A 22,373-nucleotide genomic window follows, 5' to 3' on the forward strand; every position below is an offset into this window, starting at 1 on the left:
GACGCTACGTGACGATGTGTTGGTGTATGGTGACGTTGCAGACTCGTTTTTGCCCAACACATTCGCGCGTTCGCCAGAGCGGAATATTATGTAACATTCGACATTCGTGATTTTTTTCAATGCTCCTCTGCAGCGCCCTCTGCCGAGTCACTGCCGAACTCCGTATAAGACACTACGCAATTTTAACTATTTGGGCTTATCAAGAGGAAAAACGACTGCCTCGCAGTTATCTGACTCGTACGATTGCACCCTTCTTCGTGACTCTTTTTTATTGCAGCGTTTGCCAACTGTGAGAGGTGAAAATTGACTTTTTACTCTAATTTTCATGCAAGTACTTAACCTCACCTTTGACATTGCACATTGTTCGAAGTGTTCTGTCTCTGCCAAATAGTTTTATTATTATTTTGAGAATATATTCCTGAAATTACATCATCACGAACATGCTCTGTCTCACTCTTTCCCAGCCCCGCAGCGCCCGACGACCGTGTAATGTTGTGTCCATCAGCGCTACGTCGAGCGACGGGAGGTTTTCCGTTTTGTTAACGCATGCGGCTTCGGCGTCAGTGACGTCACGTTATTCAATAATTCTGCATTCATCAGCCTCTTCGCCGCACTGACATGGCTTTCAGAGAGATGTAGCCCTACCCATTATCCGTCCATCTCGCTCTGGCGCGCGGCCGGAGGGACTTGGCGTCCCGCTCGGGCCTTGTAGAGCCCCACTGCAGCCCGTCTCGGCCCAGAAATTGCCTCGTCCGTGCCGTTAAAGCGCACACATTGATAATGGTTACAAGGCAGAGCGAGAGGGAGAGTAGGGCCGAGAGGTAGGAGCTTTAAATGCAGTTAGAAAACTGAAATAAGCAATATTCCATTGGGTGCCAAGTTAATTTCGGACGAGTTCATTTACTCTTGAAAGTGAGGAAAACTCGTACACAAACCTCACATTTTTGACTTGAAGCTCTCTCTCTCTCGCTCCCCACATTTCCTCAATTTTATGACGAGCATGTCGAAAAAAGGCACCATCGCGCGTTGTAGGATTATTTACAAAGAAAAAGCAATAATGGTCCCACTTGCTCTCGCCAGCGGTCCGGTTCTCGCGCTGGCTATGCAAATTTTTCAGGTTTTTAACCTGCATGCAAAGTGCAAAGTGGACCTTTTCTATGCGCGCAATGAACGTGGAAAATTTCGCGTTCGTTTTTTTGCTGAGACCGCCTGAAAAATCAATAGCGACACTCTCCTCGGGGGCTCTTTTTGTCCAATTTTCCTGCACTGGATGGAAAATGAACCCCTTTTCGCGCAGTGCTGAGCATCGGCTTGCAAGACGCTTTTTTGCTGCCATTTTCCCACCCCTGACAACGAGGTGGGGGAAACTCGATGAAGGAAAAAAAGCGATCCCAACCACAGCTTTTCAGTCGTGTCATGACGAATTTGGAACACGCATTACGAAGCTCACGCACACTTGCGCGCCGCATCGCGTTCTCTTTAAAGCCACACACACGCGCGCACACATGCGAGCGGGCGATGGCAGTGGCATGTATGCGGATATCGCAAAAGTTGGACGGATTGAATGTTAAAAGGGAATTTGGTATAATTTTACCCGAGTCGCCTCTGACGAAAGCATCGCACACACACGCGCGCGCTCGCTCAGCCGCTGAAGAGTGCCAAGGCGAGAGGCAGCGATCGCCCCTCCCGCTCGCTCTGACGCGTCGTCGTGCCAGATGCCGCGCTCTCGCCACGAGTGAGAGTGAAAGGGGGCGAGCGATGGCGGCAGAGCGAACGGGATGCCATGCACGCACACTGGCGCGCGCTCGGGGGCGCGCGAGTGTTGGTGCCTCAGTGAGACGGCTGCAAAGGAGGTCTGACTCGGAACATTTTAGCATCGCTTCATTCAATGTGATCGACTCGCGCGATTCGCGACTGTGGAATTTTCGTGTGGAGCAGTAAAAAAAGAGTAGTGAAGTCTCAACACAGTCCGAAGAGTGTTAAGTAATTTTCACGCAAACACAACATTATTCTTGGCGGATTTAGCGACTCGAAGTGGTGTCTTTTTGTCTATTCTCTACCAGGATTTTAGAGAATAGAACTTAGGAGAATCTTGTATCTTGTCGTCTCAGTGTTGTGAGCATTCGAAGCGGAAAAGATTAGCTGGAAAATTTGTTGGCAGGGAAAAACAGACAACTTTTTGGGAGTGTGGTTAATTCGTGGGCGAAGTGGAGGCAGGAATTAGCGCGTCGAATGATTTCGGTGAAGCACTTGCCGTCGGCTTGAGACTGCGAGCGCGCCTCAGTCCGATCGATTGCGCGGCCGGGGACGAGACAGCCAGAGAGACTTGATGGAATTCCCAATTAGTGGATTGATAGTGTATTTCCGTGGCATTCACGAACAATTTCTGGCATAATTGTGTGCCCTGTGCGCCGCTAGCGGTGGAAGATAAGCAGTTGGAACGGATTTCAGCAAAGTGGATTTAGAGTTGCGAGGATCACAGGCTGCCAGGATGTCAGTCCAGACGAAGCGCCAGCACTGCTACTTGTGCGATCTGCCCCGGATGCCGTGGGCCATGATCCATGACTTCAGTGAGGCCGTGTGCCGCGGCTGTGTCAACTACGAAGGCGCCGACCGGATTGAGTTGGTGCTCGACACGGCGCGCCAAATGAAGCGCGCCCACTCGGCCGGCAAGAGGGCCCACGAGAACGGCGAGGTGGCGGCGGCCCACAGGGGCGTCCCGGCCTCGCATCATCACACTTACGCGCTGCAGCGCCCCGCCGCCGCGGCGCCGGGGCTCATGGACTACACGACAAAACTGGAGCCTCACGAGGCCACGGTGCGGCCGGTGCGCATCTCGTCGCACATGCCGCCGCACCATCTGCCCATGTCAAACCGGGCCGCGGCCGCCCCGCCGGCGCTGTCAGTGAACCTCAAGCGTCCGCCGCCGGACGACGACGAGCACGCCGACGGCGTTCCCAGCGTCAGCGTGAAGCGCAGCCCTGACGACGTGCCGTCGGCCAGGCCGCCGCTGACGCGCGGCGAGTCGCTGCCGGCGGCGCCCTTCGTGCCCGACAGGCAGCCCAGCTTCAAGGACAAGCACCCCGTGCGCGCCCCGTCCTTCGACACAGCCACTTTCAAGCCCGGAGGTGAGTTGCAATTCCTCGAGCTTTGCTTCATCATTCTGGCCTTTATCATATGCACCCTGTCGGTTCTTCCATTCTTGGATGTTAAATCACATCATTACCATACTTGCTACAAATCCTCATGAATATTGGCATGTTTAACCCAGAGGGAAGAACTGAAGAAGCACCAGGGCTCGCTCAGAGTGCTGTATTTTAAAAGTGTCCAATGGCTTTTTATGTTTTCACTAAACCGCGGGTGAATGTTTGTTTTGTCATCGTCATCGACGTCAGTTAAATCATCCCGTCGCCAGAGTCAGAACTCGAAGAATTTTTGTCTTGCGACCTCGACGTGAAGACTTCACTTTCTCTCTTCTTGTCTCTTTGTTTTTTTTATCGCAAAATTGACCACCACGAATTGACGTTCGAAATCGGCAAAATCTCGTATTTTCCTAATTTGTTTCTCAACTTGTGCGCTATTTAATCGTCAAGCGATTCGGCACGGATGCTCATTGGAGACATGGGATTAAAGCTATTCGAGAGACGTACTGAGCCACCATCTGCGAAGTACCTTTAACAAGCGAAGTAATTTCATATGTGCAGAAAATCGATGCCTTCTCTATATAAGATATCTTGTGTGTTTCTCTAACATGTTTCACTTATCCTTAACGTTTCTCTCTCTCTTACTCTATTTCGTTGTCTAGTGATGAAAGACACAAAGACTTTTCTAATATGACACAATTTTTTCGTTTCAGTTTTTTTCGGTAAGTGACCAACCCCCTTTGTGTTGTGTGTCTGTGTCCTCATCTACACTTTTTTCCGTCTGTCCTTCCTTCTGATATTTCTGTATCATCTGCGGAGGGACCTCTCCTGTATCTAAGCTCCCTGTGTACCCCTTCTTTGCATGTGAAGCCCATCTGGCATTTGCTGTCGCCTCTCAAGACCCGAGAGTGCGACAAAAGGCACAATTTTCGTGGCTCTGTGACTCCCTTCGTATTCGAAAGTGAACCCAAAATAGACATTTGACGCATTTCTTTTCCATATATACCTCATAATTTTTGTCTCGCTCACGCAAGTGACCTTCAAACTGACTCAGTTGGCCCGCTGAGGAGGAGATGTGCTTCTCCGTTGAGTAATATTACTCCAGATGGTGCGATCGCAATTGTCAATGGGTGCGCGCTCTGATATTGTGCAGATTCCTCGTAACAGTGAATCCGTCCACCCATTAAGTGTGAGATTCATTTCTTTTCGGTTCGAGCTTGGCGAGAGGGACAAGAGCCGCTATTGCAAGAGATAGCATAAGAATCCCGTGGTAACCTCGATCGATGTGTAACGGTTCTTTCCGCCTCTGGGAACATGAGTTTGATTTTTTCTCTCTCCCCCTTCCATATCACCTCGGCACGATGGTTGGCATCGCTCGCCTGGGTTCTTTGGTGGGTCTGTGCTCAAAAGATGGCAAGAGGAAGTAAATAAATACGGTGGAGTGAGAGAGGAGCAGTAAAAAGAGCTGGAAAGGCAACCATCGGGCAACATTTCACGCTCAACCCACTTTCGCGTTGCTGTTATATTGGCGCTCACTTCTTGTCCGTTGAAACTGCACAGAGAGGGTGATGGGATGTGCGATAGGTGTGTGTGCACCTTAAGATTCCGTTCTCAACCGGACGCTATAATGTTTGGGAGGGCAACGCAAGGTTGTCCTCCTCCTTTTCCTGCTAGTGTTGCCAGACATGTGTGCGCACCCCTTCGCACTCCTGCCTCGTAACGGTGCATCGTTCTCATTTTTCGTTTTGTGGTCCTTCCCGTTATCATACACTTGTCACCTAAATCAAATGCAATTTGCACGCAGTTGCCATTCTTTTGTCGGTCGCGCTGGCTTCCTTTCTCTCTGTGTGTGGATCCTCGGGTGTCTTTTGTGGTGAGATTTGAGGTGCGCACAGAAATTGATGGCGCTGGTGTGTTTTCACTTGAGCGGCTTGACGGGTTTTCTCGTAACAAAATAATGGCACGGATGGAGAACAGCGGAGTTGCTCATGTGCACGGGCAAGAATATACAGTATGTAAGAGTGTGTGAAGTGAGCCAGTTAGTCCAGCTACTCAGCGAAGCGCAAGAGATCCACCAACGGGCTCTTTATTACAGCACACAATTTATGCATGGCCATATCTATATAGTGGTTCTCAAACCGGTCTGTCCACCTAGTCTCTCGCCATTCCCACTCCGCACACGAGATGGACGTACGAGAGAGAGAATGATGATGGAAGTACGCCACCACAGTGTGTGCCTTTTTTGCGCGCATGAGGAAAAGACGAAGAAGAGAGAGAGAGACGGAGGTTAAACAGTTGGGCAAGAGACGGCGGAGGCTCATGTTTGGCTTCTGCCAATTTGATGGCGAAAACTGGCAACGGTGCGAAGGCGAATAAATGGCTCGCGTGACGTCACCTGACGTATTGGAACACGAGCTACGCACACACACGCGCGCACGATCGACTGGGCAAATGAAAGTAGTGTGTCAGGTTGTACTTCAGCGCTGAGTTATGCAACTGAGTTGGTGTGTGCGAGGTTGGGAATGAATGTCGGATCGCGCGGGGCGGGATGGGGTTGGGGCACGATGTGTGACGAGAGCGGCCGACGGTGTGGGTGGACGAGGCGGTTGCGGGGCAGGGGAAATCGTTAGCAACACTCGATGATTACTCGACTAGACTGACAGCATCCGGTGAATATGCGATGTTGCCATATCATTTTCACCCATTTTCACACAACATGCCCCACACTTGGGGTGAAATCCAACCACCACGGCACTCTCCCCGGCAAAATCGATGTGCTGTTTGATGGTCGGGCGAACGAGCGTCTTGGGAGGAATGATGGCAAAGTAATATCATCATCTGAAGACCTCAGTTAATTAGATAAAGTGATGAGATTTCTCACTCTATAATTTTAGCCAGAGAGAGAGAGAGAGATTAAGAGATTTCAATTAAATTTAATTAAGATCATATTGTAATTCATTCCCATGAACTTGCCGTGTTTTCCCACGTGGAGCACACATAAAGTTGCAATTAAAAATGCCGCGCAAAGGCAGGTGAAGAAAATCGACTGATATCTTTTTTCTAGGTGGCATGGCATGAAATAAGAAATTGCTTCTATTTATTCACCATCATGGATGGGAAAGTTTTGTGTCAGAGCGGGACGGGTGAAGTCGAAGAAGTAGAGAAAAAACACAGAAGGTAAAACACGCGATTTATATTTAAATGACATTTTATGTTATATATAAATTGCCGCGTACGTGTGATATATACAATTGGATAAAACTGTTTTGTCGCGGAGAGTGAGGTGGATGGAGTGAGGAAGGTTGGCGTGACGTGAAGTTCGACCGACATTGCATGTGAAATGAAATACAAAAATAAATCAATTCGAAAGGTATAGAGAAAAAAACGAGCAACACACACGCAAAAAGGCAACAATGTATGTAAAGAGAGAGAGAGAAAGAGAGACAGCACAAATGTCTTTCGGTCTAATTGTTAGTTTCAAGTTTGAAGACGAATTGTTCCACCAAATATGGTAATTTTTCTCCTACTCTATGTTATTATTTAATATGTCGTTGTTGCATAGGCGAAAAGAGAGTTCTTGTGGCTTTCGTGTTTGTTTATTGTTTTCTCGGCGGACTATTTAATTTGCAAGAGAGCGTCGAGCGAGCGGGAGAAAGAGAGAGAGACGAAGTGGTGAAAGAGAGAGAGAGAGATGGTGTGTATTTCTTTACCACCGAACCTGACCTAACTGTGAATTTTGAAACCTCCAACAGTCTCCTGACGTCATGCCCGATATCAAGGTTCTCTTCATTTCTCATCATTTTACTCTTGCCGCCGTCCCATGTGCAAGATGTGTATGCAATAATCATGTGAGAGACAAGACAGAGCAACAGACTGAAGTCGTTCTGTGTGTGGCATTGCTTGTGAGAACCTCCAAACGGGTTTAGAGACGTGTCCTTCCTGTCAGATACACTCATGAGCACGCTTTTGTTTGATTCCGAGGGAGACGCGCGCGCATGTATTCCCGATAGGAGATCTGTGTGCTCTGCAAAGGGAAGATCAAATGACCCGCGCGGGAAGAGAAAAGAGTCGTCTATCTAATGCTAAACAGGAAGGTATGACACAATGGTAAATGTTTGTCTTCCATGCGCTGTGATATATGTTAAATATTTACAGTAAATTAATATATACTTTATAAATAAATATCTGGCGGCAGATGTTTTTTTTGCGTCTCTCCCGCCTCCAAAAATCCCATCGAGAAATTCCTCGGAACGTGATCTTCAACTGTGGCGAGAGAGTGACGATATAGAAGAGGTTGGAAAAAATGCGCAGGGCGATGTATAAAACAAAAATACACAAACTTATGAATTATTTAGTCTCGCATTGAATTGAATGTTGATATGCGAGCGCCATTTTTAAAGTCACACTTCAATATTGGCGATAAGACGAGTGGTGAGAAGGCGAAAGGGAGCGAAAAACGCGTCTCACGCAGCCACACAAGAGCCCAATAATAGGAGTCGGACGTTATCTGCCAAGTGGGATGGGTTATCGCATAAATTGGTGCCTGCTCAGGCCCCCTCGGCTCCTCTTCCCTGATAACAATTTCTCAAATGCCTAATCAAGGAACATTTAAAAGCAGCCACTGTCGCGAGCATGTGTCTGTGACGGAATTTCAGTGGAGGAAAACAGACGAATTGCTACGAAATGTCGATAATGTCGGGATGGTGGAGACAAGGAGTGAGCCAATGTTGCAATTTTGCCTTTAAATTTACACACCATCCCATGAAATGGTGTATGAATCACTCGCAAAGCTGAGAGAGACTTGTCGCTGCCGTCGTTGGCTTGTGGTGGTTATGCTCCTTTTGGCTGATTCGAGACGCGCGGGGCAAAACATTTACGATATATCGACGTCAGTGTATCGGAATGCGCATGCTTTGCCATTTTGCCTCATCTTCCACGTCCCGCCATTCGTCTGTTCACTTTTTAAGACATTCACCGCCTCTCACGTCCCATCTCGCTCATTTGCACGACGTCTCTCGAGTTCTCAGTTAACGTATATTCACGATAAACGACGTCAGTGTGTAAATGTTTGCAGAGAAGCCAGGGAGGAATCAACTAACCCATTCAATATCATTGATATTCCGATGAATTGGTTGATTTACGGGCAAAAAAATGACTATTCACAGCAAGATATCGCCTTTCTGATATGAATAAAGAACTTCTCGATGATTGTTTTTTGCATGTTGTTCAAAATATGGATGATTAAGTGAGAGAATGTACGGGTTAACGGGTGAGATTATTGGTATACAGAAAAAAAATCACAGTCGTCAGCATGAAAGAAAGAATATTTGAATGGAAAAAACTGAGGTTATGTCTGATGTCGTGTGTGTTTTCAAAGCTATAAATGGACGACAAGACGATAAATATGGCGGCCACCAAGATAAGGCACTCAAATGAATTGAGGGTGGTGGACAAATAAGTAAGAAAAAACAAACGCCACACAGTAAATTTGATGAATTCTCATTTGCTGCGAAGTGAATTCATTGTATTCTTTTCAATTTTCCATGACTTCGCTCAGTCGTTTGCACACAGATGGTGCTTCTGGGAGCTTCTCGTGTGCACATTGTTGCAGGACAATTGCGAAAATTCACGTGGACGCTTAGGTGTAACTGTAAATTTGGTGGAAATGAATTTGGCGTCGTGCCAAAGTGTGGAGAAAGAGGGAATTTGTCAAAGTAGAGGAAAATTAATGGTCATATCTCTGGGGTTTGTGTTCCGTTTCAATTGATAAAATGTGTTGATGAATTTTTAGCACGCTTATCAGAGAGTGCGATAAGATGGCACAAATAAGTGAACAAGGCGCACCATGTCGTTTGTGTGCAAATTGTGTGCTATCGGCGAAGCATTAAATATAGGAAACTACGTAAGAGAGTGGCACTTTCCAACCCTGGCGTTTTATCACTTTCATCCCCCAAGAGTAGTCGCTGTTGTCAGTGTGTTTCGTTGTTGTTCACGTTCAGTTTCTTTCATTTATACTTTTATCTCATTCACACGCCTACACTCACCGTCATGTATATTTTTGCTGTCGTCACTCCTTGCAAACTCTCGTCGTGGCAGAAATGAATGAGCCATTGTTGATTGTTATTGAGGACTAGCGCTTATCTATGGAGAAACAGCTGTATCTGTTTTGGAGACTTGTGGAGACTGGTCGTGTGTTAGCGATAACATGTGTTATCGCGAATCACGACTGAGAATCTGAGAGTGGAATTGCGCGTACACACACATTTCATTTCTGCTCGAGTTGGGGAGAGTATGGAAGGGACCCACGGTGGAGCATCTTCATGAAAATGGCTAATCTTTGTTGCAAAAACACTCACATTCCAAAAAAAAATCAAGCAAATGAACCGACGTGCAGAGTAAATAGACAAATTACAGTGAAATCTAATTTTTTCTTGATTTGTAGTCTATCCAACATCCATGCCACTACCACAAGTGTCGCTGGGAGATTCAACGCCTCCAGCACCTCCAGTACCACCATTGCAAAGTCCGATGGCTAATCTGATGTCTATTACAGAGACATTGCCGCCCGGAAGTCCGAGGAGCGGTCCAAGTCCGCCAGGACCTCCGCCACCCAGATCCGCCTCCAGAGGAAGCCAACACTCGCCCAACAGTTCAGGTACTTTGGTGCGCTATTCCACCAGCCTCTGGGGCACCGCCAATCCTCCTCACGCGGATTTCTGTGGCGCAGAGAGAAAGTGAAGAGCTTCCATTTGGGGTCTCTCGGGAGTGACTTTGTCCAGTCTCTTGTCTTGTGTTACTAACAAATGTGTGTCTCTCTGTCCATGGAAATCGCAATGATTTCTCTCTCTCTTCATTCACTCCATTCGCCGGAAAAATGTGCACGACTACAAGATCCCCCCTCTGTCTCTGCCTCTCCGCAGGATCGACGTCTGGGCGGCGCTCGTCGGGATCGAGGCATGTCTCCAGCACAACAGTGACGTCAACAGAGGCGCAGGCCAGCTCTGGCATTGGCAACGGCGGTCCGGCGCCGAGCGGAGTGCCCGGACCGGGCCAGGCGGTGGCTCCCGGAACCGTTGGCGGGGCCAATCCGGTGACGGGAAGCGGAGTGCCGCCCACGGTGGATGGCAACGGTGCTGCTGTGCCGTCTTCGGGCACGCCAGCCGGTCCTGGCGGTGCTCCGGGCAGCAACTCCTCCAACAATCCCACCCTGAAGTGCACACTGTGCCAGGAGCGACTCGAAGACACACACTTTGTCCAGTGTCCATCTGTCAATCACCACAAATTCTGCTTCCCCTGCAGTCGTGAGAGCATAAAGCGACAGGTGGGTTGATGAGCGGGAGTAGGAGGCTCATGGGCGCGCAATTAATGCCGATTTGTGTCTTTTGCAGGGCTCTGGCGCGGAAGTGTACTGTCCGAGTGGTGAGAAGTGCCCCCTGGCTAATTCCACGATACCCTGGGCCTTTATGCAAGGCGAAATTGCCACAATCCTTGGTGAGGAGCTCAAGGTGAAGAAGGAGCGGGAGACTTAACTACGCCCCCCGCCTCCAGACACCCCCGAGAGTATCCCGTGGACGTCCCACACCATCTGGCTACCTCTGTGACCGTGGCAAACTGAGTGAGCCACCAACGAACTTTTCACCTTGTGAGCGCAGCGGGAAAACGGTGCCGCCAAGAATGACTTTTGGGCTCCATGAGCTGATTGTTTTTGTGTATCCCTCCGGGAGGGCAGCGCCAGTGCAGCTGCACAGGGGGGAGAGGTGTTTTGGCTGATGAGAGAGCCAAGTTTGTGCTCTCGCCGGAAAGAGCTTACCGCCGCTGACGACCGGGGCGCAGCACGTAACATTTTCTTTTTTCTTTTGGAGAATCTTGCACAGTTGTTTTTGGTGCGAGGACACAATTATAAGTGACGCTTTGGAGACACAGCGACAGTGACGATTTTTTGAAACTTGTAAAATGCTAACAATCTTTTTGAAGTGGGATAAGAGAAAACAAATACATTAACATAGAAGAAAGTTATGATAGAGAAACATATACCTAATTGATAAGGTGGATAACACTTTTCTTATTTTAATAACTCTATTTTCAGAGTTTCAATTGTAGTGAGAGATTAGGCGGAGATGTTCTTTTTAATTATTGATGAAATCTATGATATTTGTCTCTATAGTTTGTCTAGTTTTTCATTGTGTAACATGAGCAGATTTTCCCGTCTGCAGGAAGCTAAGGGGGAAGTGGGCAGGAAAATGGTTCGATGGAGACATCAGTTCTCTTTCTTTGCCGTAATTCAATTAACTAATTGGAAGGAGAGAAAGAGCGTGGCGCAGTGGAGAGTGGGTCCGAAAAAGTGTGACTTTGACATCCTTTCCCCGACCCGAAGACTCGCTTCGTGGCCTCTTAGCCACGGATTTCAGCTTTGGCATCCGGTGCGTGTCACAAGCGGCTTTTATGGCGAACCCCTTGCGTGTCGAGGAGTCTTTTGGGTGCTGTGACGTTTTTTTTAGGGGGGCCGAGTTGCATTCTAACGGCGCAATTATCCTCGCAAACGACCCCTGAACGTGATATTGACGTGAGACAGCCTAATTATAAGGCCCCAAACGAGGGTTGAGGACTGAAATGCGTCGAGGGTAATTTATGGCGCTCGTCTGTTGTCTCTCCAATCGATTGAGCCCCACTGGAAAATCTGACGAAGGGGGAGTCTCATGATTTTCCCGCCCACAATACACTTCCATCAATTCTTTTAATTGTACAAATTCGAGGGAGAGGTCAAACACTCTCCCCAGTAACTATAAGTTTAATATTTCTATTTAACATGAGAAAGAGGAATTTATTTAATTCTTATTAAGAAGATTATATAATATTTTTACAATTTGTGGAGGCGCAATTGGAGTGAAATTCTTTTGTCAACATTTCCCTCCGATTCGCCTTCTCGTGTACATAGAAATCATGGAAAATCTTTCTAATATGGTTAGTAATCTTACGATATAATCTTGGAGTAATAAACAATTTAAAAATTATGGAGGAACAAGAGTAGAAGTGAAGTTTGTGTAAATATAGTTTACAAGGAAAATTGATAAAACAGAAAGTCTAGTACGACAATGTGAAGAATAAGCGTGAATATCTGTACAAAAGGCACGACTATTTGAACAGACAGAGAATTCTACTTGAATATTTGATAAATAAAAATAGTGAATGTCGAAAAGATGAAGGGTTTAGACAAAGTAATCTTTGCATTTTAGCGCTCCTGGCCGCAATTTCTGCCGGTTTTCGTGCAGACTGTGCGCCAATCGAGGGGCATCTCAGTTTTCCACGCCAATCAGACACGCCATCAGCATTGAGAAGTCATAAATGTTGTACATAACATAATCGGTAATTGTTATTTAAAAGTAAAATGATGAAATATTCAATAAATAACGTAATGAATTCATTAGAAGATGACAGAAAATGGTACGAATAGATGAATTTTTTTCAATAACAGAAGATTTTCTCGAAATATGAAAATAAAATTGCAAGATAGAACAAGGATTTGTAACATTTTGTTAGACACACAAACACAAAAACATTTTGGACATTTTGCAATTTGACTTCTTATATGTTTACCTTTCTTTTTTTCTGTATTTCCAATATCATGGAATTTTCCTGTGAAAATAGACGAGAAAAGTGTTTTGAGAAAATGTGTAAAAAGGAAAATTTAAGAAGTATAAATAAATTTATCTCTTTCGATATAACCAAGGCGAAGAAAATATAGCAAAAAACGGAATCAAGAATGAACATAATAAATTGATGAAAAAAAAATTAAATGGCGATAAAATTTCGTGAATTTTCTCAGTTCTTTCAACATACACGTCTTCAGCATTTTCTGTTGCAATAGTAAAACAAGTAAATAATATTAATAAATACACACGCAGAATGAATTAAAAAAAGAAAAAAAATGATGAATGTTTTTATGATGCAGCAAAATAGCAAATAAAATGGGAAAGGTGATTGACATAATTTTTCTTTATAATATTAAAAAAAAACGAAAGTGAAACTAATTGACACTTAAATAGAGAAAAAAAGAATCAATGAGAGAAAATATTGAAATACATTTATTGTAATTTTTTGTTCTTAATTAATTAAGCTGAGCGCGATTAATTGACATGTTTCTTATGAAATTCTCATGTATTCGCAACACCTAATGAAAAAGAAAGAAAGAAAAAAAAACAAGACGAAAAACACGCAAGAATTAACATTGACAAGATCCCATAATAAAAGAAGAAATTTTGCTACAAATTCACTGGAATTTTGTATGTGACGAAAACAAAGAATTAATTGTCAATTATTGATCGCGCATTGGAACTCAACACTCGCCATGAATGTAAATATTGTGTATATCAGATCATTAAGGAGTAAAATGAGATGAAAGAGAACATAAAATCATGTAGTGAGAAGTGAAATATTTAATGAGTAATCTATTGAAGCAAATAACATTGAATATTGAATGGGAAATTTTAAATATTAATCGATGAAGTAATAGTAACAAATATATATTTTTAATTTTCATTGTGCAAACCATTTAAGAATGGCTTGCGAGGGATCTCCAGCGAAGATACGATGTCTGCGTGGCATCTTGTAGTGAATGTGCTAGGAAATTTATGATTTTCTAGTGGATTTGATTTTTTTTGTCAAAACCTTGTTAGATTGTTTTTGACATCCGTTCATTGACCCTCTTAATTTGATTATTTGCAAATGCAAAAACGGAAAATCTTAAACAAATTGGTGCAACAATAATTCCGAATGATAAGAAGAGTAAAAAAAAAGAAAAAGAAATCTTGAATATTTGTAAAATTTTAACAAAGTTAAAATAATTTATATTTAGTGAGAGGCATTAGAAGCAAAGGAATGTAAATAACGTAACAAACACACATCAGCATAAGTAAAATACATCAAATAGAGAAAATGTGAAATTTCAAACATGTTTCTTTTTGTGATTTTATTCTTATTTTCTGGTACTCGAGCTGTTTCTCCTGTGACTTTTCGCCTCCAAATATAATGGTTTGTTTATGGTCTCATTTTCATTATTATTATTTTGTAGTTGTTTAGCATCTTTCGTAGGGCATTTTTAAACTTAAAACACAACATTTGCCATAATGAAATCATGAGAATATAATAGGAAGTAAATGTAGGATTCAGTAGAACTATCGTCTAATGAAATATTCTACTTTTCCCTCATCCCAAAAACCCCTTCTAAATCTCTCATCCGTCAGCAGACCATCTGAATGTGAGCTTAGGCACTTCAGTGAAACCATTGACATAGAAAATTGAAGTGATTTTTGTACATAGTCAAATTATGCGATGAAAAATGGTTTCTTCACTCTTTCTACCTAATCAATCCCGTTTTTCTCAGTTCACTTTTTCTACGCAATGTCAAAAGAAAAGAAATAAGTACAGAAACAATCTCTTCTATAAACCCATCTTTTGTATAGAAATTCTTATAATAAGATAATATTTAAAAAAAAAAAGAAGAAATTGAGTATAGTGAAGAAAATTGAATAATATTCATCAATAAATACATTTTGCAGAATAATAAAAGAATATTTAAATGGATAAAAATAATAGAAGAAAAAAACTCATATAATAATGAATACAATCATTGATAGAAGATTCTTTCTAATTTATTATATATCTTTGTTAATTGAGATAATACACAATTTAAGGTAACGTGAAAAATTAAGTGAAAATCTTTATAAGCAAAGAAAGATCAGTAAGAGAATGAGAAAACAGATGTAATGTCGTTAAAATAGACACTTGGAATGCATTTTACTCGATGTACTAAACAATATTGATTTTAAAAGCGGACGTGGATTAAGAAGAAACAGTCAAGGTGGAAAAAATATAAGGAAAATTTAATTAGATTTGTCTCATTTTTCTATTTGTGCACATTGAGAAACCCTTTGATGCGTCCTAGCTACGTGTTTCACCGTGTGTCTCGGCTTGTTTCTCACATTTTTTGAAACTCTCAACGTTCACAGCAAACGATGCAAACAGTTTCACCGCAGTTTATGGCCTTGTAATGCTTTCCTCCTCGATAAACACTCCATTTCCCCCTGCATTTCACCCTCAGTCGAGGTCGAAAATCGAAAGAAGAAGTACATTAAGGCAGTGCGGGGATAATTTTGTGGAAAAATCCTTGGCGATTGGAGTAAAAAGTGCGGTGAAAATGAACCGATATCGACCACCTGGCGTCTCCACTGAGGAAAAGTCATCGTGTCCGTGCTATGAATTTTCCGTGCGAGACAAAACCATAAAGGACTTGCTAAACCGCTCGGAAAATGTGATTCAACGAGTGACCAATTCCCTCGGCAGGTCAGCCAGAAGTTCTCCAGGTGCACACAGAGTTCATTTGCACGCTTCAGTGGCGTCATCGGGGCACAAGCATCTGCCAAATAAGTGCTCACGAGATGGACAACGTTCCAAATTCACGCAATGTCGTGCCAGGGTTGTTCATGAGGGCAGGGAAAGGGTGGAAAGTGCCTCATCGGCAGGGAGAATTGAGCGTAGAATGACAAATCCGCCCACGCGGAAGAGTCTGATGGGAGAACGTCAGGGAAATTGGCTCTTCATGCCCAGCAAGGCATTGTTTCCCCTCCGCCAGAGTCAACAGGACACAGAGACGAAAATTGTCACAGGGAAAGTCATCCTCAATAAATCTTGGGGAGAGATTTTCAGGGGGAAATGCGACGAAACCAGTGAAACCACCGTGCAACCAGTCGCACGCGTTCAAAAGGCAACTCAAACAGATATCATAGAAAATTCAGATGAAAATCTTCTATTCCTGGAAATTTCCGCTTCGGGAACGGATGATGAGGACATTGACGAGCAATGTGAGGCGCCAACGAGGAAATTGGAAGAGTCTCATGCTGAGGAGGAACAAGAGGACGATTACAGTGTGGAATTTGAGCGCGAAACCTCATCATCAAGCAATAAAAATTCAAATTGGTTGGCAGATGCGTCCTCAACGACACAGGGAAGTGAAAATTTGCGCAGTAATGACCTTATCGAATCCCCTCTGGTGGACAAAAGGGATTCAGAGATTGCTGCAGATGAGGAAAATCCCATTTTCGAGGATATTGAATTTGATGCACAGCACGAGAAAGCCGACAAAGTTGTTCCTGAAGTAATTTCTTCGCCAGCTCTTGAGACCAATGCCACTGTATTAGCTGAACTAGACATCTCACCAGAGCCACAGACAGAAGATCATCTCAGCCAGATTTTCGAGGAAATGCTGCGAACAGTGAATTCGAAGATAATTTCCAGACCCATAGAGGATTTTCCCAGAGAACCTTATCCAGTAATTGAGGAAGATAATCCCATAGACTTTCCCGCGGATCAAGGCAGTGCCAAATGGGGGAGTGTCACTGAAAAGCTCGCGATTCCTTCGGAGAAAGACATGGAGAAGCGAGGAATTTCCCCACAAGACGAGCGTGAGTTCCAATGATTTATTTTCCTCCTTTTTTCAGTGCTCGCACACCCATAATTACTCTTTCAATTCAAATTGATTTTTTCGCACAGAGATCTGGCGATATGGCACTCAGTTGAACAGGTTTCACTCGAAAATCCCAGTCCTCGAATTTTTATGCAAATCTCCTTAATGAAATGACAGTTTTTGTGGGCACAATTCACACAAAGTTATGCAATGAGATTAGGTTCGTAAAACTGAAATGGTTGTTAGATGGCCACGTTGAAGAATGATTTATTTGAATTTCAATAAAAATGAAAATTTGCATATTTTCATACTCAACACTTTACGGGTGAATTTTATGGGTGATCTTCATTTGCCCAAAATGGAGAATGTTTACCAATTTTTTGGAATGATTTTAATGAATCACTCAACAATGACTGTGACACAGTGAGGAGGTGAAAAAAAAATCATTCTTTACATATTCTCAACTCGATGAGAATCTCTGTTTAAGAAGAAGCGAAGGCGTGACTTTGCAGGGAAATTCTTCAGGGAACTTTAAAGCAAGGAGGAGATAATATGCTTTAAATATGTACACCATACACATACAACTGATTATTTCAGATCTGGAAATGAGTGAATATCTCAATGTTTCTACTAGATAATGAGGTTGATTTTACCAGTTTAAAGCTCAAACTGCAAAAAACTAAGCAATGAGATATTCTACTAGACTGAAATAATATTTTTTAGGATTATGATTGACTTTTGAGTTTGTTCCTACTACTTAAGTTAAACCAATTTACAGTCTTTTTTATCACAAAAAGCTCAACTCTGCCAAAATAAAGCGAAATATTCCCAGATTAGACACAAATTTCATTATTTTAAGGGTTATTTAATAACCAGAAACTGCTTTAAATCAATCATATAACCTAGAAAATTAATGAAATTGATTTTTCTCGGCAAAATAAATGAGAAAATACCTAAATTTGTTGAAACAGAAGCTTTTCTGATGCAAATATTCCAAATATGTTGCCACTTCCAATTCCTAACACTTCCCTAAAGCTGTACACCACTTCCGACCATAATATCTGTCCCTTGGTTCAAAGTATGAGGTAGATATAATTCCTAACCTTTTCAGATTCAGCTAAATGGGCGAGAAACAATGGCTTGTCACCACAGAAACAGACATTTGGTGGGAGAAATCAAGCTGATGGCGGGAAAAAGTGGCCAAAAGTTGAGGGCGTCAAGACGAGCTCTTGTTACGGCTGTAATCACCAAATTGAGATAAATTACTCATGCTGTCCGTGCGGGAAGAACCGCCTGTCGCATGGGGAGAAAGGTCATCACCGGAAGTGTGCAGAGAAAAGGCCCAGCCGAGCTCCTCGGAAGTCGACGGGCAGCATTGAGGTAGTCGCTGAGCCTCTGCGGGCGGTCCCGAGACGTCCAAAGTCCAGTGGAGTGAGCGAACAGAGGATTGAGGCGGACTTGGAGGATTTCCTCCAAGCAGTGCACGATTCCATTGTGTCCTCGGACGAGCAATCCTCGTCGGCGAGCAGCACATCGACGTCACTGTCCGACTGGGTGGCAAACTTGTCCGAAGGAGAAGTTCTTAGCGAGGGTGAAGTTACGAGTCACTCGTGCGTGAGTCACGACGGACTTGGGTGAAATTCGATAGAAGGAATAAATCAGAATTCAAGAGTAGACTTGCTTGTCGCGTGGATGTGAAGGAAATTGCGGTGTATTCATCCAGATGGTGAGCCGAATTTTGATTTTCCCAAACTCCTCAATTGCTTTCCATTGTGCATGAACAGAGAAAGAGAGCTATTGAGTGCCGAAGAGCACGATGCACGGGCGAGGAATTGAGTATCGGGGGTGGAATGTTGAGGATATTATTAAAAATATGCGAAAGGACTTTTTTTATGAGTCATTGCAACGCGAAATTACATGACTTTTTCATGGATTTTGCCATACAAATTATGATTGAGAGTGACATATTTTCCGAAAACCACTTTTATTCTCGCGTGCTGTGTGTGTGTCAAGCGTCTCTGGAAAATTCGAGTGATTTTTCTCATTCTCTCGTCATAAAATATTTAATATTAATGCACCGTGTGTATTTGCGCCAATGGTAAGTGGATGTGAGGTGTGTATTTTGAAAAATGTCACCATTTCGGTAATACACATCGGTAGAAAGTTATTACATTGAGTTGGTAAAATTGACAAAGTTTTTTACTGCGGCATTTCAGGACACTTCATTGGAAATTCATTCAATTTATGGGATTTTCGAGTGTAAAATATTCAGGAATTTACCGAATTTATCTCATTTTGCATCATTGTAAAATGCTTTTTAATTCACTCCGCCAATCTTTGGCAAAGCATCATTTGTGGACTGCTTATTACCAAACATTTGGAGCAATAAAACATGCCACACAGTGAGTACTTTTGTCGACATGTGCTCGAAGTGACGTCTGACTGGCGGAATATTTATGATCCTTAATTCAAATGCAATTTCTCCCTAATGTTCTCTCGCATTACAAGGAGCTTCTTGGGCTGAAATGCATAAATTTCCGCTCCTCGTCTGCCCTCGCGTGAGCCAAATCGGTGGAAGCAATCTCGCGAAGACGCACGCTGGAGAAAGAAGAAAGGTAGAGCATGAATAAATTCACTTTTGATGCGAAAAGTGACCCCAATTCTACACGATACGAATACACTAAAATGTTTGTGTTATTTCCTAATAGAGAAATTACGGGGTGGAAATTCTCCGCGCCAGGCATTTTCCCGCGGTATCTTATTCGAGGATAATTACAGGGAGAGGGTTAGGAATAAATGCCTTTTTTGTGGGGCGCACAGGAAATTTAATTGAATGGAGGAGAATTATGAAGATATAGCAATTAGTGTGGAATTTCTCTCCTATTCACAGATGGAATCATCGACGGGGGCGAACGGGCGAGTGAAGTGAGTGTTGAAAATGTTGGTCTGGAGGTGCGGACGGAGCCTGATGAATGTGGACAATAGAACGGAAATGATAGTTACAGTGGATTGCACTTCCGAGTGTTTCTCTGGCGCGATCGCCACATTCCATTCCGCCAAGTGGAGAAAAGTGGTTCTTTTGCCTATTCCATCGGATAATCACGAGAAAGCGCATTTGACTATTCCTCGTATTCGCCCTCGCTCGCAGATCACTGCTATTGGAATTCAATCTGACGGCTATTTGGCAATTTGTCAAAGCGAGATAATCGATAATGCAAAATCTCAGAGACTTGCAAACTCTGTCTAATTGACTTACATGGACGACGGGGAATTGCTTTTCTCCAAACACGCACGAATTCAGTGGAGCTTAAGGTAGAATTTCGAGGTATTTCCTCACGATTTTGAGCTTGAAGTGGAGAAAGTTGGTGATTTGATTGAATTGCTGGCATCTCGCCAGCATTTGAGGAGAGAGACACAGAGAGATGAAATCGCGCTTCAAAACTCTAAGAAGAGATTCAAATCGTAACGGACTGTCATTCCATGAAACTCTGTGTAAATACCAGGACCTGCGCCTGCATCTAAGGGTGTTGCACACAGAGAAAGGCGAGTCAGATGTTTGGGAAGAAGTTAAAGAGACCTTTGTGCGAGGGCAGGACGCAGGAATCCCTCGAATGGTCCAATTGTCTCCTTTACAGCTTGCCTCCACTCGCTCTACCTGTTTCAGTGGTGCCGCGCTGCGAGAATCTCCGGATTTCCATGGAAGAGCGCTGAAGAGAGGTGCACAGGTATAAAAATAGCCAAATTCCTCAGGTGTGTCCGTACACAGAATCAGCCTTTCACACACGCTCAGTGTCCCAAAGAGACATCGCGCGAAGAGGTTCCACACAGCATTGGAGAGCTCCAATATTTCGATTTTTCATTCATAACGTATCTCCCCTGGCCGTGCCTCGGCGCCCAAGTCGCAGCATCTTAGCATATCAGCCCACTTTCCCACGCCGAGTCCACGGCGGCAACTCCAGCCTCGTGCATCGTGATTTCTCGCGAGATTTTCCCAGGGAAAAATGGATCAACTTTTCCCAGTGGAAATTGCTCAACAACTCGATTAGTGTTAGTGGCTCACGGTGAGTGAGATGGAGAATGTGTGTTGGACACAGACACACTCTCGAGGGATCGTTCATGAAGAAAAACACACAGGTGAGAGCGTTCCAGGGGCGAATTTGGTCACAAAACCTTTCCCGTGTTCACACTATCTCATCTGAGAATTGTACCACCTCTGCTTCCAGGTCAATCTAGGAAAATGCCTGCGAGGTGGGTCGAGACGGTGGCAAGTGAATGATGATGAAAATTCCCCGGGAGACGCTTTAGCTCTGCTGAAATGAAAACTCTATGAAAAACAAGCATTCTCAGCTATCTTATATATTATTCAATCAACCTTATGGATTACGGAATCTCTCAATATCCACGAGGAAAAGGAGAGACTAGTTGAATAAGCTTTTTAGTCAATTGGCCTCAACTGTCTGAACTTCGAGACAGATTATTTAATTACACAAAGTGTGTCCTGTCCACAGAAACAGCTTCAATCAAGCATTGCACAGACAGACGGAAAATCTAATGACTGAACCGAATTAATAACAGTCATTCACAGTTCTCAACCTTATTGGATTTACGTCTCTTCCCAGAGGCAGAGTTTCGCCTTTGGGAAGTACAGCAGATTTCACGAAATTGTCTAATTCAAGACCAACAGTTGCATTCTGCAATCAGAAAATCAGGGCTGTGAGGCGTGAAATTCTAGGCTAACCCTGCACAGTGTATTGAATCTAGCCCGGAATGTTTTTCCGATTGTGGAAGAGACTCTGACTGCCAGGCGCTGCTCAAGTATATCGCGAGGCCAATTCGCGAGGCGAGGTGTTCGCGCCTGTGCGCATGGCAGTGTAGCTGCTTCTTGTGGAATTTTTCAGGTATGGCCTTACTACACACCTGGAAGACTTCCCCACCACTGGCGCGAAATGGCTGCCATGCGCAAGAGTAGAATGCGCGTCGCTCTTAGCTTCCATCCAACTGAACACGGAGCCGCCAGCACAGCCAAGTCGAACTCCGCCGTAACGGTTTGTTGTGCGCGAGAAAAAGCTGTGCAATTGACTTTCTCAGTAAATTATTTGGGACTCTGTCGAGCGGGGCGCCTCTGAGTGCTCCCAGGTGATGTGGTGTGGTGGAAAAGTGGTCGGAAAAGCGGCCGCTCCGTGCCCGGGCAGTTGGGAAAAGTGTGTTGACGGAATTTTCGAGTTCGCGTGTGTGCAAAAGTGATTAATCGATTTGTTGTGTGTTGATTCACTGAGTTGTGTGGAGGTTTTCTTAAAACGTCATCGGATCCGCGTACCTGAGACGGTGAATGCTCGCCAAATCGCCGAAGCGTGCTGGCTTCCCATTCTAAGTGCTTCTCTATCGAATTCTCTGCCTCTGCGCCACTGCGAGGTGCGATTCTGCCGCCGCGTCCACCGGGACTTGTCGCGAAAGGTGAACAGGATCGGCCAGGAGAGCGCTTTCCTCTTCTGAAAACCGTGCGCTTTTCCTCCGCGGCGCTCCGCCAGTGCGCGATCTCGTGTGGTGGTGTTGGTGTGCGCGAAAAAGAGCATTTTTCAAAGTGAAAAGCCGAGAGTTTCGTCGAGAGAGGTTTTTTCCTCTTTGAATTAAACAATATTGGATTACGGTGAAACGAGACGGCGATAGTTGTGATCGCCAGAGCGAGAATTTACGGATTTAGAGAATACACACACAGATCGCCAAGAGAAGGTGCTCCAGCAAGAAACTGAGAGAACAGCACAGCATCTAAG

The 22,373-nt window shown here is 44.2% G+C and overlaps 2 protein-coding genes across 3 annotated transcripts; both read left to right on the plus strand.

The window, feature by feature from the left end:
• The first annotated feature begins 1,863 nt into the window (after nucleotides 1-1,863).
• On the plus strand, nucleotides 1,864-15,031 carry LOC132259965 (interferon regulatory factor 2-binding protein 2). 2 transcript variants are annotated; one of them, XM_059757840.1, is made up of 4 exons: nucleotides 1,864-3,128; nucleotides 9,586-9,798; nucleotides 10,064-10,464; nucleotides 10,532-15,031. In XM_059757840.1, the coding sequence occupies exons 1-4, from the start codon at nucleotides 2,492-2,494 to the stop codon at nucleotides 10,670-10,672; spliced, it is 1,392 nt and encodes a 463-aa protein (XP_059613823.1). In that variant the 5' UTR covers nucleotides 1,864-2,491; the 3' UTR covers nucleotides 10,673-15,031. The 2 variants fall into 2 exon arrangements, with proteins under 2 accessions (XP_059613823.1, XP_059613831.1); XM_059757848.1 differs by lacking the exon at nucleotides 9,586-9,798.
• A 305-nt stretch (nucleotides 15,032-15,336) lies between these two features.
• On the plus strand, nucleotides 15,337-20,313 carry LOC132257726 (uncharacterized). The gene is made up of 3 exons (XM_059754751.1): nucleotides 15,337-16,600; nucleotides 17,714-18,216; nucleotides 20,140-20,313. Exons 1-3 carry the CDS (start codon nucleotides 15,337-15,339, stop codon nucleotides 20,311-20,313), a joined length of 1,941 nt encoding a protein of 646 aa, XP_059610734.1.
• The last annotated feature ends 2,060 nt before the right edge of the window (nucleotides 20,314-22,373 follow it).

Source organism: Phlebotomus argentipes, unplaced genomic scaffold (assembly GCF_947086385.1).
Source record: "Phlebotomus argentipes unplaced genomic scaffold, Phlebotomus argentipes genome assembly contig_6, whole genome shotgun sequence".
Lineage (NCBI taxonomy): Eukaryota > Metazoa > Arthropoda > Insecta > Diptera > Psychodidae > Phlebotomus > Phlebotomus argentipes.

Coding starts and splice junctions, on each gene's coding strand:
- LOC132257726 (XM_059754751.1), top strand. CDS start 15,337: ATGAACCGATATCGACCACCTGGCGTCTCCACTGAGGAAAAGTCATCG. Junction 16,601..17,713: donor AATTTCCCCACAAGACGAGC/GTGAGTTCCAAT, acceptor TAACCTTTTCAG/ATTCAGCTAAATGGGCGAGA. Junction 18,217..20,139: donor AAGTTACGAGTCACTCGTGC/GTGAGTCACGAC, acceptor TGTTGCACACAG/AGAAAGGCGAGTCAGATGTT.
- LOC132259965 (XM_059757840.1), top strand. CDS start 2,492: ATGTCAGTCCAGACGAAGCGCCAGCACTGCTACTTGTGCGATCTGCCC. Junction 3,129..9,585: donor AGCCACTTTCAAGCCCGGAG/GTGAGTTGCAAT, acceptor CTTGATTTGTAG/TCTATCCAACATCCATGCCA. Junction 9,799..10,063: donor ACACTCGCCCAACAGTTCAG/GTACTTTGGTGC, acceptor GCCTCTCCGCAG/GATCGACGTCTGGGCGGCGC.